At 45.0% G+C, this 15394-nt stretch overlaps 1 protein-coding gene across 1 annotated transcript in view; it reads left to right on the top strand.

The window, feature by feature from the left end:
- NTNG2 (netrin G2) overlaps positions 1-15394 on the top strand; it is an 81339-nt gene that overhangs the window by 28204 nt on the left and 37741 nt on the right. The window contains exon 2 of the mRNA XM_044440023.1: positions 6515-7158. Within this exon, the coding sequence (XP_044295958.1) occupies positions 6515-7158 (644 nt within the window). The remainder of the gene's footprint in view (positions 1-6514; positions 7159-15394) is intronic.

Here is a 15394-nt window from a genome sequence, read left to right as displayed (position 1 = left end):
TTTGGTACTGCTGTTTGATAGTCTCTGTGCTCATGTTTTACCACTTACCAGCTATTAGCAGTAATCACTCTAAATTAATTATGGCGGCTCCCTTTCCTGAAATCTGTGAATGGAGCGAAAATTAATTGTCGGCAAAGATCTCTTGTTCAATGGGAATTCCATCCTGATCTCTGTCAGGTTATCAATTTATGCCCTGGAGCATGAAATGTAATTACCTACAGATGTTATTTTTAGTTCTTAATATCATCCCAGCCTTTCTCCAATTCAATGACATAGTTTGACTTGGAAAGCAAAAAGCAGTGTGATATTTTCTATGTAGTTAAGAATGTACTGCTGGTTTACAGCTGGATAATTTTTTGTATTTATTTTTTATTTAACCACTCTATCTCACCCATTAAGTGGAGCTAGGCAACATGGTGCTTCCAGACACCTTTTTTTGTCACCTGCTGAAATGCCCTTACCCCTACCATCTTTTTTTTAAAAAAAATCTTACTGTCTTACAGGCCACTGGGATAGCTGTGAGATAGGTTTCTGCTGGTGCTGAAAACAGTAGGTTAAAATCAGTTAGTTTGAGCGTTGGGGGTCAGACCCCCACCCCCACCTTCTGCAAAGGCTTTTGGGAAGATCTCTTGTCCTTTGACATTGCCTCTCATGAAAGCCATTTTTTGGTGGCACCCACAATTTAACAAATTGCTCACTGTGGTCGGAACTGATACAGGTCACAGTCATATACATCAGTCCACATATTTCCCATTTGCACACATTCATATATCAATATGGATCAATTCACACTCATTGCTACCCGATACTGCCTCCTGCTTTTCCTTTTTCTCACATCCCATCCATCAATTCATCCTGCTTCCCAAACTAATATGTGAATTAAAACACAGATGTCCTTAGAGCTCCCTCTCCAAAATGTGAGTATGAAAATGCACGTAAGTACAAAACTCCATCCATGCGAACAATCTATACTTAACCAATATCCTCGCCCTTCCCAAAGCAAATGAGTACAAAACTCCATCCCTCCATTCCACTCTCACGTCCAGTTAGTCAGCCATTCTACTTCCCAAACCAAAAATCCATTCCTTGAATCATGAACCCTTGTACCTCTCATACTTTCAGAGCAATGACATTGAAAAATTATCTCTCGATCAAGCTTTTGGAAATCTCTGTGAATTGAAAGGCAGCAATCCTTTGGTATTCACATGGCATTGAATTTTGGAATTTACGTAGTTCCGCATTCAAAAAGTAAGTGCAAAAATTCATTGGAGAACCTTGCATGACAATACACACCCATTTTGTGCAGACTTTTAAAAATTGCAAACAAATGTACAAATGGGAAAGAATTAATGTAAAACTGGAAAAGAACAAAATTGATAGAAACGCCAGTTGAAAGCTTTGCCCACCTCTGCATTAAAAGCAGCCCTATATAGAGAGCATTAGAATTCTCTAGTATGGATATGAGCAGCATGTGCCAGTTGGCCAGTCAACAGTGATTTTGATAAGTTCAAAATCCACGTACAAATGTGGTCCAATATTATGCCACGAACGTGGTTAGGTAGCGTCTAATTATTGGTGCCAAGGTCCACCCATATCCTCAGCTTAGTCTAGGAGAATCTGGTGTCTCGGATAAGGCTTCCATGGAGATGCCACCTCCCTCCATGCCACAACTCAGCTTGGTCTTCTGATTCTGTGCAGCATTTTCAGAGGGCTGGAGGGGCTGCCCTGGGAAGGAAGGGGCAGGAAAGTCAATTTCCATTAGTGTAAATCTGGATTCTGTCCAAGGTAGAGAGACAAGCTACATGCAGTGGAATATACTGGTGCTCGCTGGCTTTAAAAAATACACTGTGGATTGCATAAAACCAAACATATGGATGCAGATATATATACCTTCCTCCAGTCAATACTGGCTTTTAAGACAAATGTCTCATTATAGGACCACCCTGGGTGCATGAGCTGGTGCATGATAGAGACAGGGGGAATACGGGGCACTTGGATTGGTCGCAGGATCTGCCTACTGTTTATTAAAAATGTTCCCCAGCAGGAACCATCATGGTAAATACACAGAGTGATTCATTAGTTCTTCTGACCATCTGTGCCTTGAAGCTGGGGCTGAGCTTCTGATTCCACAGGTCGGGTCAGAAGAGGGGTGGGTGCAAGTGAGTTGGGGGTTGGCAGCAGTGAGGTTAGAGCTTAATATGTCTTCTCCGTCTGCTGGGTGCCGGGCTTTGCTATGATGGACAGATTTATTTCAGGATTAGGGTGGGGGATGGAGGGGGATAAAGAAGCTGTAGGGCAACCATTGCACCCTGAGCATACCCAGGGACCCCAGTCTATGCATGGTACCTCTTCTTGCCTTCCTGACAAAAATAAAACACAGCAGAGTTCCAGGTGAAGAGTAAATTAGTGTCTGTGTGGTTCCTTGCTGTGGCATCTTGCACGATCTGGAGGGAACTCTATCCTAACTTAAGCACTTTGCTGTTGTCCTCAGCAAACAGGGACTTCATAAGCTAATCGGTTAATCTTTAAGCCAGAGGCAAACCACAGGGGTGTTAGAACACCCAAGCTGATGAGTAAGTCACTCTCAAGTGTGTGACAAGGTGCTTAAGTCTCCTGAGGTGCAAAAGAGACAGAAGGATGAGAGCTGTCATCCAAGAAAGGATCGATCTCAGCCTAAGTTCTGATAAGGCTGGGGCAGGCGGAAGCAGACCAGGGGCTGATTGCACCTGCCTAGGTGTTTCACAGGTTTTTAAGCACCTTTGATTCACAATAATTAAACAACAGAAAGTAAAACATAAACTCCAGAAACACACAAAAATCATCTGCCACAGTTGACTTTGCTGTAAGAACCTGGAAATAACATTTGGCTTCTTTGGACTGAGTCTTTTTGCAGAACTACCAGGCATGTTGAGAGTTTTAGGTTAGAATCCCCAATCTGCAGTAACTAAATGTATAGAATATTATTGATTTGTTATATTTACAGCCTGTATTTTTCCTCTTGCGAAAAAAGCGAAGGTGGTGTATACAGATCTGCCCCTCTCGGTAGTCCTGCTACCGGTAATTTGCCTTCTCGCTGCCATGCTTCCCAGCTGCTCTTGCTTCTCGTCCTCTCGCACATTCCTCCAGTTCACTTGCTTGACAGGAAGAGATCCAGGGAGCACACAGGTGGTGGCACATTCCGCTCCTCCTCCTTGCCTCCTCCATCATTTGGGCCAGAGTGAGGGGCAGGTGACCACACAGGGTGCAGTGGGGAAGAGGAGCAACAACGCCAGGCTGCTGTTGCCAGTGGGCCCCTGCTGGACTATGGGCCCTCAGCAAATGCCCCACCCTGCTTACCTTTGACACTGCTTGACTCTGGAGGTACTTCCAGATGAAGAGAGGCAGCATTTCAAAGGGCAGGTCTGCTGATTCAGCAGGCCTGGCCACCTGCAAGCCAGACGGCATCTCTGTGCCCTCTGCTGCCAATCCCAGAAGCAAGCCTAGCTGGATCAGCACATATGGCACTGTCCAAAGCATGAGCTGTAGCTTAAGATCCCTACACCATGCTGTGCAGGAGGAATCTCTGAATGCAGTGTAAAACTGTACCTCTGAACCATGCCAGACAGCCGGGTCTTACTGCAGTTTTGTTTCCCTCTTTGTGTTTGATACAGCATTAGTAGGGATGCTGGAGAAACCCATAATGGATTAAATCTTTTCATATTTCTATGAATCTAACTTTCAGATTCCCCGGTGGCCTGATTTTTCTTGCATATCACAGATTCCATGGGGCTAGAAACCTGTTTTTCTCGCGTTCCTTAATTTTTGCACAAATGTAGTAGTAGAAACATATTGAAATTAAAACACACACACAACTGACCAAAAATGCACACCAGAGATACTGTGACAAAATGCATATTTTGGAGGATTTGCACAATGCCCTGTGAACACACTTGCACTAATTCTAATTCTGTCATTGCACGGATGATGGAAATATCGGAGATATTGCTCAGCATTCAAAAACCAATGAAGTCCACAGGTCAAATAGGGAGTCACAAAGTGTGTGCAGAAGAAGCTAGACCAGACATGGCAATGGATGCACGTGTCGATCAGGGCCAGCCCCAACATGAGGCACAGTGATGTAGTAGCCTCAGATAACAGTTTCTGGGAGGCAGCAGCAAAGTGTTGGGGGAGAGACCCTTTTGCTATGTAGCATGCTTCCTTCAGGTGCATCCCAAAATCCACAGGGAAGATGGGGCACCAACTCCTTTGCCTCAGATAGCAAAATGTCTTAGGCTGCCCTTGGGGAAGATCAGCCTTCCCCTACCTGGTGTTCTTCGTGTATGCTGGACTGCAATCCCCACATTCCCCAGCCAGCACAGGCAAGGGTTGGGGATCTCTCCTCTGTGGCAACATAAAATGAATGTATTCATCCTCTGTCTGGCAGTCCTTCAAATGCTTGAAGATGGCTGTCAGGTTGCCTCTTCATGATCTATTCTCCAGGCTAAAACTCAGCTCCTTTAAGCTCCTCTCTTAAGACTTGATCACCAGGCCTTTCACCTGGATGTGAGAAGCGCGGCTGGTGGGATGTATTAAGATGCAAGACTCCTGCAAGTTATGTGGGATGCTATGCTGCACTGGGACCCCCCATCTGAGCATCACTGATCTGGCATTTAAAAATAGAGTTGATATTTATCAGATCATCAGTGCAACTTTTGAGTCCTGCTTGGAGAATAATTCTCTGCAGCACAGGGTGTGTTTATTTAGGAAATGTCTATATGCCTTGGCTTTCTGCACAGAGCCTTTAAGGTGGCTGACAAATGGAAATGCAAAACATTACAAATAGAGTAAACTAACTGACAATTCAAATAATTTCACAACCTCCATCTCAACAGCAAGGAGGCCCAAGAGGTCAGAATTAAAATTCCAGGCAAACCTTGGGAGAATAAAACCATTTTCCACACAGTGGTCCCCAAGTGGTTTGGTGGGTGGGCACATTTGAAAATGGTAGTCATGGGGCAGGGGGCAGGTTTGCTCATTCTAAATAAGGCTGCCAAGCTGGACTTGGCCAATCACAAAACACTGTTGTCCCAGAAAGCAAACTAGTGAGCCAAGGCAGTTCATGATTCCAATGTCAATGACACTTCTTATCCACAGCAGCTTTTCTTTTCAGCTGTATAGGAACTATCCCTGATTCTGAACTCCATACCTGACACAGGCTCACAAGAAAAGCTGCAATAGATGGGGACCCTCACTGACATAGGTCTCCTTTACTGGTGAGGGGAAAGAACCTAAGTCCCATGCAAAGGTGGAGGTCTGCGCTGCAAAATACATACCCATCCCTTTGAACCCAAATGAAGATAGTGTTTAAAGATAGTGCTTTGCCAATTTATTTTAATAGGTATGCATACAAAATTAAAAGTAGAAAGGTTAGAGAGCCCAAGAGCTACCTGGAAACATAGGCAGCTACATATGTTATGCCGAGCCAGATCCTTCTTGGGTGAGCATCTTTGATACCAGCTGGCAGCAGTTCCCCAAAGTTTTGAGTAGCGCCCTTTCCCAGCCTCATCTGGAGATGCCGTGGTTCCCAGTCCACCACCATGTTGTTTGAGTCCCATGAAGGTGTGGGAGAAATATGCTGATTAAATGAAGAACTGCATGCTTAATTTCCAGAGTTAGAGCTGCTGGAGTATGGCCTCAAAGAAGGATCTCTGTGTAAAGGCAGCTTCATATGGGGGAAAGCAGCCCTTCTTCCATCACTTATGTCCCAGAGGTGAATCATGGGAACTTTTAATACAACAATGAAGGTTGGATAAGTTGGAGAACAACCACATGCCAGCCTCTCCCTGTTTGCTAGAGGAATCTGATGCCTGCTCCTGGGAATCCAAAGGCAAGGGCACTTCCTGGAGTTTGCATAGATAAGATAGTGGGCTTCACTTCAGAGGACCAGAAATTTGTTCTGATGACTTCCCAGAGTCCCTATCATGGCACACTTCAGTTCCTAAGGGATGCTCAGCCTAGCATATAACACTTAAACAGTTTCTTCCTGCAACCCTCAAAGGGGACAAATTCTATTTTTTCCAGTTGGTCAAAGCCATGTTATTTTTTGTAGCTTAACCTCCAGAAAAAAAAGACAAATGGAAATCCCAGGTGTTTTGTTTCATTTCGTTTCATTTCAGCACACCTACACAGCACCATATGTGCACCATTGTGTGTTTCCAACGCCTTCTCCAAGGGGTACAAAGAGAGACACCAGATGTAGGTAGTTGGATTTCAAAATAGTGTTTTTGGAGACTGGGCTAGGGACCTTCAGCACCTTGATGTTGTGGCATGAGATTGATGCTTTTGCTACTAGGGCATATAATGAGCCAACCTGCACTTTTGCACTTTCCTTGGGGATACGGCTGTGGCTTCTCTTTGGCGGTGAAGCTATCGCTTCTCCTTGAAGGTGAGACTGCCCTGCTGAGCTCCTGTACTTGTAAATTTACCACTGGCCGTTTATCCCACTCTTCCCCTGTTACTTTTGTTCCCCTTTAAGGAAAATCCGTACCTGTGCAGTGATGAATGTGACGCCTCCAACCCTGACCTGGCCCATCCACCCAAGCTGATGTTTGATAAGGAAGACGAGGGCCTGGCCACATACTGGCAGAGCGTGACGTGGAGTCGCTACCCAGAGCCTTTGCGGGCCAACATCACACTTTCTTGGAACAAGAGCATTGAGCTGACAGACGACATTGTGGTGACTTTTGAGTATGGGCGCCCCACCATGATGCTGCTGGAGAAGTCCTTGGACAATGGAAGGACTTGGCACCCTTATCAGTACTATGCAGATGATTGCAATGAAGCCTTCGGCATGCAGGCCCGAAATGTCCGGGATCTCTCCGCTACCAGCGCCAACAGGATCATTTGCACGGAGGACTACTCCCGCTGGGCAGGGTCCAAGAAAGAGAAGAACGTGCGCTTCGAGGTGAGGGACCGCTTCGCCATTTTTGCTGGGCCGGAGCTCAGGAACATGGACAATCTTTACACGCGGCTGGAGAGCGCCAAGGGCTTGAAGGACTTCTTCACTGCGACTGACTTGCGGATGAGGCTTCTGAGACCAGCGCTTGGGGGCACCTTCGTGCAACGGGAGAACTTATATAAATACTTCTATGCTGTGTCCAATATTGAAGTCACGGGCAGGTAACCTGGGCTACCTTTATTCATGCAATTATTTGGGCCATGCATTTTCTTGGAAGGAGCTGGTTGGGTTGGCGTCAAGATTCTTCTTTTTTTTTTTTTTTTTATAAGTTTTATTTGAGATTATCCTAAAAAACAAACAAACAAAAAAACTACAGACAACATCCAACATCAAAAACATCGAGCCCACTGGGTCAGCCCCCACACCCTTCTTTTCCCATTTATGATAACTTAAAAAACATATTTAAATCTATGCCAAGTCCCGTTTCTCTAGCCAATAATAAAAAAAAGTACCAAGTTTGATAGAAGTCAGTATTTTCTTTCTCCTTCAATGATAAAGTCAATGGGGTGGTGTCAAGATTCTGTTGCAGGGAGCAGAACTGTCAGGGTGTATGTCCAGAGGGGTCTCTGTGATGGATCAGCTGCAGTGCAAAACAGCAAAGTGTCTTGCACACTTTGCAAGACGAACAGGTGCCCCTGTGGACTAGGCTTTACAACATCAGATGCCTCAAAGGGTCATTTGCATTTTGTGGGGATATGGAGGGCTGGGGGGGCAGAAATCTAAAGAGCAGGGCTCACTAAAAAATATAGTCTGCATCAATGGCATTTTAAGTTTAAAATGCATTTCTCCTAAACAGGGAAAGTTGGTGAAATCTCACTCTTTTATATCTCGCTTGCCCATGGATAGGAGCAGGAATGAACTGGGGTTCTGTTTTGCTTTAGCTGATTCCTGGTTTGATCTTATGTGTGAACCACTGATTGCTCTTTAAAAACAAATTCACAGGCAGGGCTGGGGATGCCTGTGTGGTGGGGCTTCTTATCTGTTGCAGCTTTTATTCTGTATTGTACATAAGCTATCCATGGTGCTCTATGGTGGTGAAGCTATCTGGAGAATGGAGCCCAGTGTCATGGACAACTCTTACAAAGTTTAAAGTAAAGCTGCAATGGATGAGGAGCTTTACCAACTTAGGGGTCTCCAGCCCCAAAGCTCATACACCCCTACTGGCCAGTTTCTCCTTTTTTGTCCTGTTTACCACTGTGGGAAAGCAGAGCTCCAAAAATTTAATCAAAGCTAGTTCCAAAGACAAGATCAGAAGGCTGTCCAAACAAGGAGCCCGCCCCCTCCAAAAAAAGCCAAGTTAACAGGAGAAATACATGGCAGAGTTTTGCACAATGACTTCAGCCCTAAAACTGAAGACAGTTAAAACTGAACTTTCAGAGATGAGCCCAGAAAAACACTACTTGAGGACCATAATGAGAGCTTTGCTCAAGAGCAGTGGGGCAGTGTCTCCACTCCAGGTGGCAGTCTGATCTTTTGAGCAGCTGCTCATGGTCCTGCACCTATTTTGAGCATGGGTTCCTCAACACAGATGGCCCTTTTGAAGTTTGGAATAACACCCAGAACAGACTCACTTCACCAGCCTCCACTGCTCCAGAGTATAACTGTCCCCGTAAGGAATCTCCCCTCTTTGGCGTCTGTCTTCAACTTCATTATTCTGTCCTGCCTTGTGCTCACTCTGCTTAGGTTTTGCTGCCCCCTCCTCTGGAGCAATGGCAAAGCCACTGTAATTGATCTACAGACCTAGTAAGTACTTTCCACGCAGCTAAAGTGGCAGGAGCGATTGGATTTCTAGGTGGTCAGTCGATTTCTTGGTTTGTTGAGATCTGCATAATATTGTAGGGGAAAGAGCCAAATAGGATCAAATGCCTGTATAATAAAAATAGACAATATTGTTAGGCCAGCTAATGTATGGGCAAACCAAGAAGTGAAGCTGTTATTTACAGAGGAGAGTTGCTTTCTGTGTTGCAGCATAAATTCTCTTATTTGCAGCCCTAGACTGAGTAGGCATCGAGGCAGGAAGAGCTGCACAAAGCATTTTACGTGAGGCAAATGGAAAGACTGTCAGGGAGTTCACTGGGTGACCTCCAGATCTTGATGAATTCTCAGTCTGATGTGCCTCACAGGGTTGTTGTTTGAATAAAATAGGGGCCAACCACCCAAATATCCTCAGACAAAGAGCTCAAATAAATTTGACAGAGGCGGACGCTCCAGTGTCCATGGAATGGTGTTTCCACTCCAGTTTTGTCTAAATTTTCAAGGTGTGTTTCATCTAAGTACTTTCTTAGATGTTGCTTTACATTTTAAAACTTAAAAAAATATAACATGATTGAAAATATTGTTTTTCATTGTATTGGGTCCTGTTTAGGAACTGTTGTGAATTGGCCAGAGAGCTTCAGTTAAATAAATAACATTAGATAACAATGAAAGAGCTATTCCTGGTGCTGGGTGCTGCCCCCAGCATAGGTTCTGCAGCAAGAATAGTCCTTAAAAATTTCAGGCTAAAATCCAGCTATCCAATTCATTCCAGCAAAACTATCCTTTTCTCAGGAATGTGGTGTAGAATTCCCAGAGCCCAGTAGTGGGTGCATTCAAACCTTCCCTGCAGCCTTGCGGGTTTTCTGACAGCAATTAACCCTCACAAGTATCCGCCGCTGTGCTTAAGGGTTTCTTCTGAACACTGGATACAGTTCACACTTAACTACTCATCATAATGTCTCCCCATTAATCCCAGTACAGCTGCTTTTTCACTAAGAGCACTCAAGATGACTAACAAAATTCAGAAAAAAACTTTTATTTCAACATTACAGTCCAGCAATCACAAATCTAGAGTATGAATACTGATCCAGCTTGTCAAGCATTATGGACATGGGTTGTCAGGGGCAGTGGCAGCAAGCAGGACATTGGCATAACGGCCTCCAGTGAGCCGGCTGTGGCCATTCTTCAGTCAGTCTGTTCTGCCAAGGCTTCTCTGCACCTTGATTAGAGAGCTTCAATGAGCTCCTCTTTGGAGCTACTCCTGAAGATTATCAGGAAGCTTTGTTTGGTTTGAAATGCTGCAGCTGGGCTGCTAACCAGTGTGTGGCAGTGGGACCATCAACCCAGTGCTGAAAGATCTGCACTAGTTGCTAATTATTTTCCAGGCTCAAGTCAGAGTTTTGGTTTTGCTTTTAAAATCCTAAACAATGCCGAACCTGGTTCTCTGAGGGACTGCCTTCTTTGGTCCTAAAGAATGCCTCACTTGCCAAGGTCTCTTTGTCAGGCATGCAGGAAAGGACTTTCTGTTGCGTTGCGCCAACTTCTGGATGACCCTCCCACTGGAATCTCTCTGCATTCCAGAAAGGAGCCAAGATGTATCTTTTCAGAATCTTTATCTTTCAAATTGTTATGGCTTTGTAAGGTTGTTTTTAACATTTTCCACTGTTTACATTTGTTTCTCATTCTTGCTTTCTGAGTGTTTGTGTTAGCTGCCTTGGTTGGTTCAAGAAAGAGTCACTGTTGTTGTAAGTCTGGTAAAATATAATTCACTTGTCAGCAGTGGCACGACTGCAGGCTTTTCTACCCCATAAGCTGAAGTGCTTCTGAGAGCTCGCGCTTAATCTGCTAAAGTCATCTCAGGTCAATGATGCTTTGCTGGCAGGATGAGCTGTGTAAGGGGTGCCCAAGTACAAGCACTGAAAATAAGGTGAGCTTTTTGCCCAAGCAAGTGATGTGTTGGAATACCAGGAGCTAAGGGCCACATGGGGTTCTCTCAGCAGTGGCTGGCCTACCTGGAAGTAGAAAGAGGGGCACTTCTAACCAGGAAGGTACCAGTGTTTGCTTCTAGTGAAACACGGACATGACTGACAGGCACTCCAAGGGAAATCTGGCCAAAGCAGAATGCTTCATTCCAGGTCTCCCATAAGGCAACTTCTTGCATATGCATTGCGAAAACAAGAGAGCCAGTGCAGTGTAAGTGATCAGAGCGTTGGAATGGAACTCAGGAGATCCAGGATCTAGTCCTCACTTACCACATAACTCCTTGGGTGAATTTGGGCCAGTCTTTGACTCTCACAAGGTTGTTCTTGAGGATAAAACAGAGAGGAGACTATTTTGGGATTTTGAAAACTATTTTGGGATTTTTGCAGGGAAAAATGCAGGCGAGAGATATAATAAAGAAAGCAGTGAGAGTTTCCAGTGGTATAATGGAAAACTTCAGATGTGCAGGTACTCATCAGGACAGGCCCAATACCTCACTCCACAAGGAGTCCAAGATAGTAGGCAGTGCTGTTGAACCACACCTGTATTGTTTGCATGCTTAATATGTCGAGGTGGGATCACTCACAAAAATCTACTGTAAAGACTGCAGCTAAACTCAGAGGGAACAGTGGTGGGAAGGGTGTTGGTAGGTGAAGTCATCATACGCACTAACCAAAAAGCCCTTCAAGCCCTGGTTGTGTTACACCAGTGAGGGTTTCCTTCTGATGTTTGTGAAACTTAGCTCCATCATATGTGTCCTTTCGATATAGGGGGAAGTAGACTAATCTGCTGGTATAGCTGTGGGTAGTTTGCAAGAGACCAGCAGCAACAAAACATGCTTCCTAACTAAACCAGGCTGTGAAATCAAGGAACCTTGTGGGGGGGTGGTGCAGGATAGGAACCGATTTGGATGTGACTGGAAGGGACTATGTGAGATTTCTTGAGCTAGTATTTTACACCTTGACATTCTAGCAAACACCAAAATTGATCCTGTGAGCCTCATGTTTGGTGTGTGGCTGCAAGCTGTCTATCAAAGGGAGGGAAGAACTGGATATTGTGCTAACTGAGATTCTCTGTTTTCTGCTTCATTGTTTATTCCTCCTCATTTTCACTCCAGAACATGGGCATCCTGGAAGGAGGCACCCTTTCAAACATAAAAAATAGATGTTTCCAAGAATCCACCCCAAATATCCTTCCCTCTCCCCACCCCCAAGCACACACACAGCCTAGAGCATGAAAATGCAGTTTGGGGCTGGGCAGATGCATTTCCAGATGTGTGCGAGCACACACAACTATGCACTTTCAAATGTAAATGCAATGTTGGGAAACTGCAAACATTTCCTGAGAGTTATGCTCTTGCTTGCATTTGGGAATGAGAACAGGATGCCTTCAGATGATTTTACAAGCAGGAACATAATTTTCATACATATCTAGGGCTGGGAAGCAGTTTTGTTATCTATGTATTTTTCTGTGAAGCCCTTCTTAGCATGCAAATTCACAAAGCTAGCCAAAACTGCCAGGTCCCTATGCTTCTCATCTGCCCCCTTGAGATGGTGAAAGTTAGCAATTTAGCAGATCATTGGATCTGTGTGTCAGTCCCTGTTCCTGGAGGATGTGTTATTTTTATGCATCCCTTCCTCTCCCTCTCTCTCTCTCCCTCCCTCCCTCCCTCCCTCCCTCCCTCTCCCTCTCCTTTGCATTCTTAGGTTCCATTCCTTCCATCCTGTTACTATTGATCCAGTGGGTAACTGGAGAAGCACAGGACCTGGGACAGGAATAGAAATGAAGAAGCCCTCGCTTGGCTAGCAGGCATGAATGCAGCAGGCCAGGGGGAAGGCAAGCATGCTGAGGGGAAGGGATGGATTTTTTATTCCATTTGGATTGTTCCAGGTTTGCCTGCTGCTAACCTTCTGCAGTGAAGGGAAGGAAAATTCCTGGTATCGCTTTCTCTTTTGCATTGAGTTGAAATTAATCAGCAGGGATGAAGTGACAAAGGCCAAGCATTAATTCACCGTAATCCTCATGGTCACATAGACCCTCAGCAGCATAATTTCCTCCTTATTTAACACCAGGTGGATCCTGAAGTTGCTTGGGCAAGCCAGGCATAATTGAAGTTAATGGGGTGTAGGTAGGACACATGGCTCCAGTTACAAGAAAGCTGGTTTGAGAGGAGCAAATCAATTACTGACTAATTATTCAGCTGTCTCTCCTTGCTTTTCCCAAGCTTTCTGGTGTATTTCCCCTACCTCTTCTTCATTCTTTCTTCCTTTCTTTTGAATTGTAAAAACAGAAACAGAAAAAGCAGGAGAGACCTCCACAATTAGCTAACCCCACAGGAAAGAGAGCTCAGTGTTATTTATTAATACTACAAAATGCTCAGCAGCTATGGCCTTGGGGAATAATATTAAAAGCAATAACAATAATAACTATAACAAAGCTCTGACAGCCAGAGCATTTATTAGAGTGAGGATTAATTAATTAGAACCCATTATTCAATAAATTATCTTTGGTCTGATGCCTTTCTAATCTGTTTCCAAAGGGGCAACCATTCTTTTTGCACATGCTGACAGGTGGAGGCTGCAGTTCAAACTTCGAAGGAACTATCCGTGGTGCTTACTACAAGCCCTAGGTGAAAAGATCCTGAAAAATGCAGCCTGCCATTCAGAATGGATACCCTGCCATATTGTCTTTGGAGCCATGACTCCACCCAGAGCATGGTGGCAGGCCATTAGTGTTGTCTGATGAAAGCCCTACTCTGGTTCATGAGTTCCCTTTTTCATGGGAAGTCCCTCTTCCTGAGGCAGGCACTTCTGCTCTTTGCAGCCCATTGAGCTTTAACTTTTCAGTGCCTTTGCTCCTTGGGACTAGGTGGCCACTCAGCATTTGCTTCTGGAGTCCCAAAAGAGGCTAACTCTGTCACAAGCAAGGGGTAAGAGGCCCAGAACCACTCTCAAGGTCCCAAGACATGGGCTTGGAAAACTCCCAGTCGTCTTCCAGAGAAGGGTCATCCAGAGTGGACAGGAGACATGCAATCCATTCTGACAAGAAGCATCTGGTACAGAAGCTCCTTGCTCTGCCAGACGCCAATGACACTTTGTCAACATACTGGGAAGCAGATAGCCAAGGTTCTCTAGTTTTGTTCCAGGGAGATTTTGTGCCCTTCTGCTGCAGTATTCTGCCCAGCCATTGATTGAATAAAACAATTTCATTGGAAGAGTGAGGAGGTGATGTATGTCAAAGCACTTGATCTGAAGTGACTTCTGTGAGAGACAGCTGGGCCAATAAACACCACTACAGGCCTATATTGCATTGCAAAATTTCCAGATTCAAGGTTAGAGACACAAAGAGTGGAGAAGACTGGAGCCGCTAGGATGCAAGGAATTCTATAGACGCTATTGCCTCCTTTCCTCTCCCCCTAAAGTGCCTCAGCTAGATGGACAAAAATGGCCAACTTGCAAAAATACAGAGCTGGCAGAGTGGCAAGGCGGAATTTGCTTCTGCCACTTCCTCTGCTCTGCAAAGAACGCTCAGAAGTTTCTGTGTTCAGGGACTTGCAACACTGAAGGCACCATCGACAGGATTGCTCTCTAACTGAATTGATTAATAGATTAAATGTTGCATAAAATGGGACTATCAGCCTACCTCACATATCTTGCTGGGATAACTATTAAAAGATCTGAAAGCCAATTGATGCTGTAGAAAAAGTATATTGACAAGAAAGCTGTCTTAAATTTCTTGTATGTCCCCTTCTCCATCCCTGATGAAGACAGCAATGTTTTGCCAGTTTTTCTATCCCAAGAGCATGTAAACATAATGTCTCCTGTCCTTTCTCCCCCCCACCACCCTCTTTTTATTTAATACTAAAAAGCACATTCTCTCCTACAAGCAGGGGGTAGGTTGATTCGTGCCTTTCCAGCTTTGTCAGACCTCCTTTGCAGAGAGCAGAGTGTCAGAATGGAGTTAATCATGAACAAAGAGCTGACAAAGGGTCATGTTTTTTAAGCATAGGTTGCCAGAACAAGCCAGGGCACGGGTGGTGGTGGGAGCATTTATTCATGTTTCCCCAAGAGCTAAGTGTCTGATGAAAAGTGGGCTTTCTCCAGGGACCGGGAGGAAAGAACTCCCTTCAAATGCATAGTCCCAAGGGACTCATGAAAAGGCCATCAGTTACAGGAAAGAAAACACTTGCCTCTTGGACCAAAGCATTTTAGCAACTTCCACACTTCTGCAAGGAGTTTTCTGAATGGCATGAAAAGTGGGAGAAGAAGGTTGAAGGGAACAGGGTCCTTTAGTGAGCTTATCACTGAGGCTTCTGTTTGGTGCATTCACATGGGACTTTAGGTGGGCAAGAATAGCCGTGTCTCCAACAGAGAACCCATGGCTGTCAAGCTGAAGCTCACATGTCAAGCTGGAGGTGCAGAACTCCAAAGGCCAAATTTTGTTTTAGAGGGGCTTTCAGTGGCAGGTATCAGCAAGGCATCCAAAAGCCCGCATCTTTTAGCTTAAAGTGCTCACTGCCAATCATGAAGCCTCAGGAGAAATATGTCAAGGTTTTCATATGGAATTGGGGGCGGGGGGATGCACAGAAGCAGGGAAACTGTCAAATGAGGGGGAACTGGCATGGCCTCCTAGGGAACCCCAGAGCACTGCTGAGCTACAGCT

This window comes from Varanus komodoensis, unplaced genomic scaffold (genome assembly GCF_004798865.1).
Source record: "Varanus komodoensis strain SLA01 unplaced genomic scaffold, ASM479886v1 scaffold36, whole genome shotgun sequence".
Classification (NCBI taxonomy): Eukaryota; Metazoa; Chordata; class Lepidosauria; order Squamata; family Varanidae; genus Varanus; species Varanus komodoensis.
This window is presented reverse-complemented; position numbering and strand designations above follow the sequence as displayed.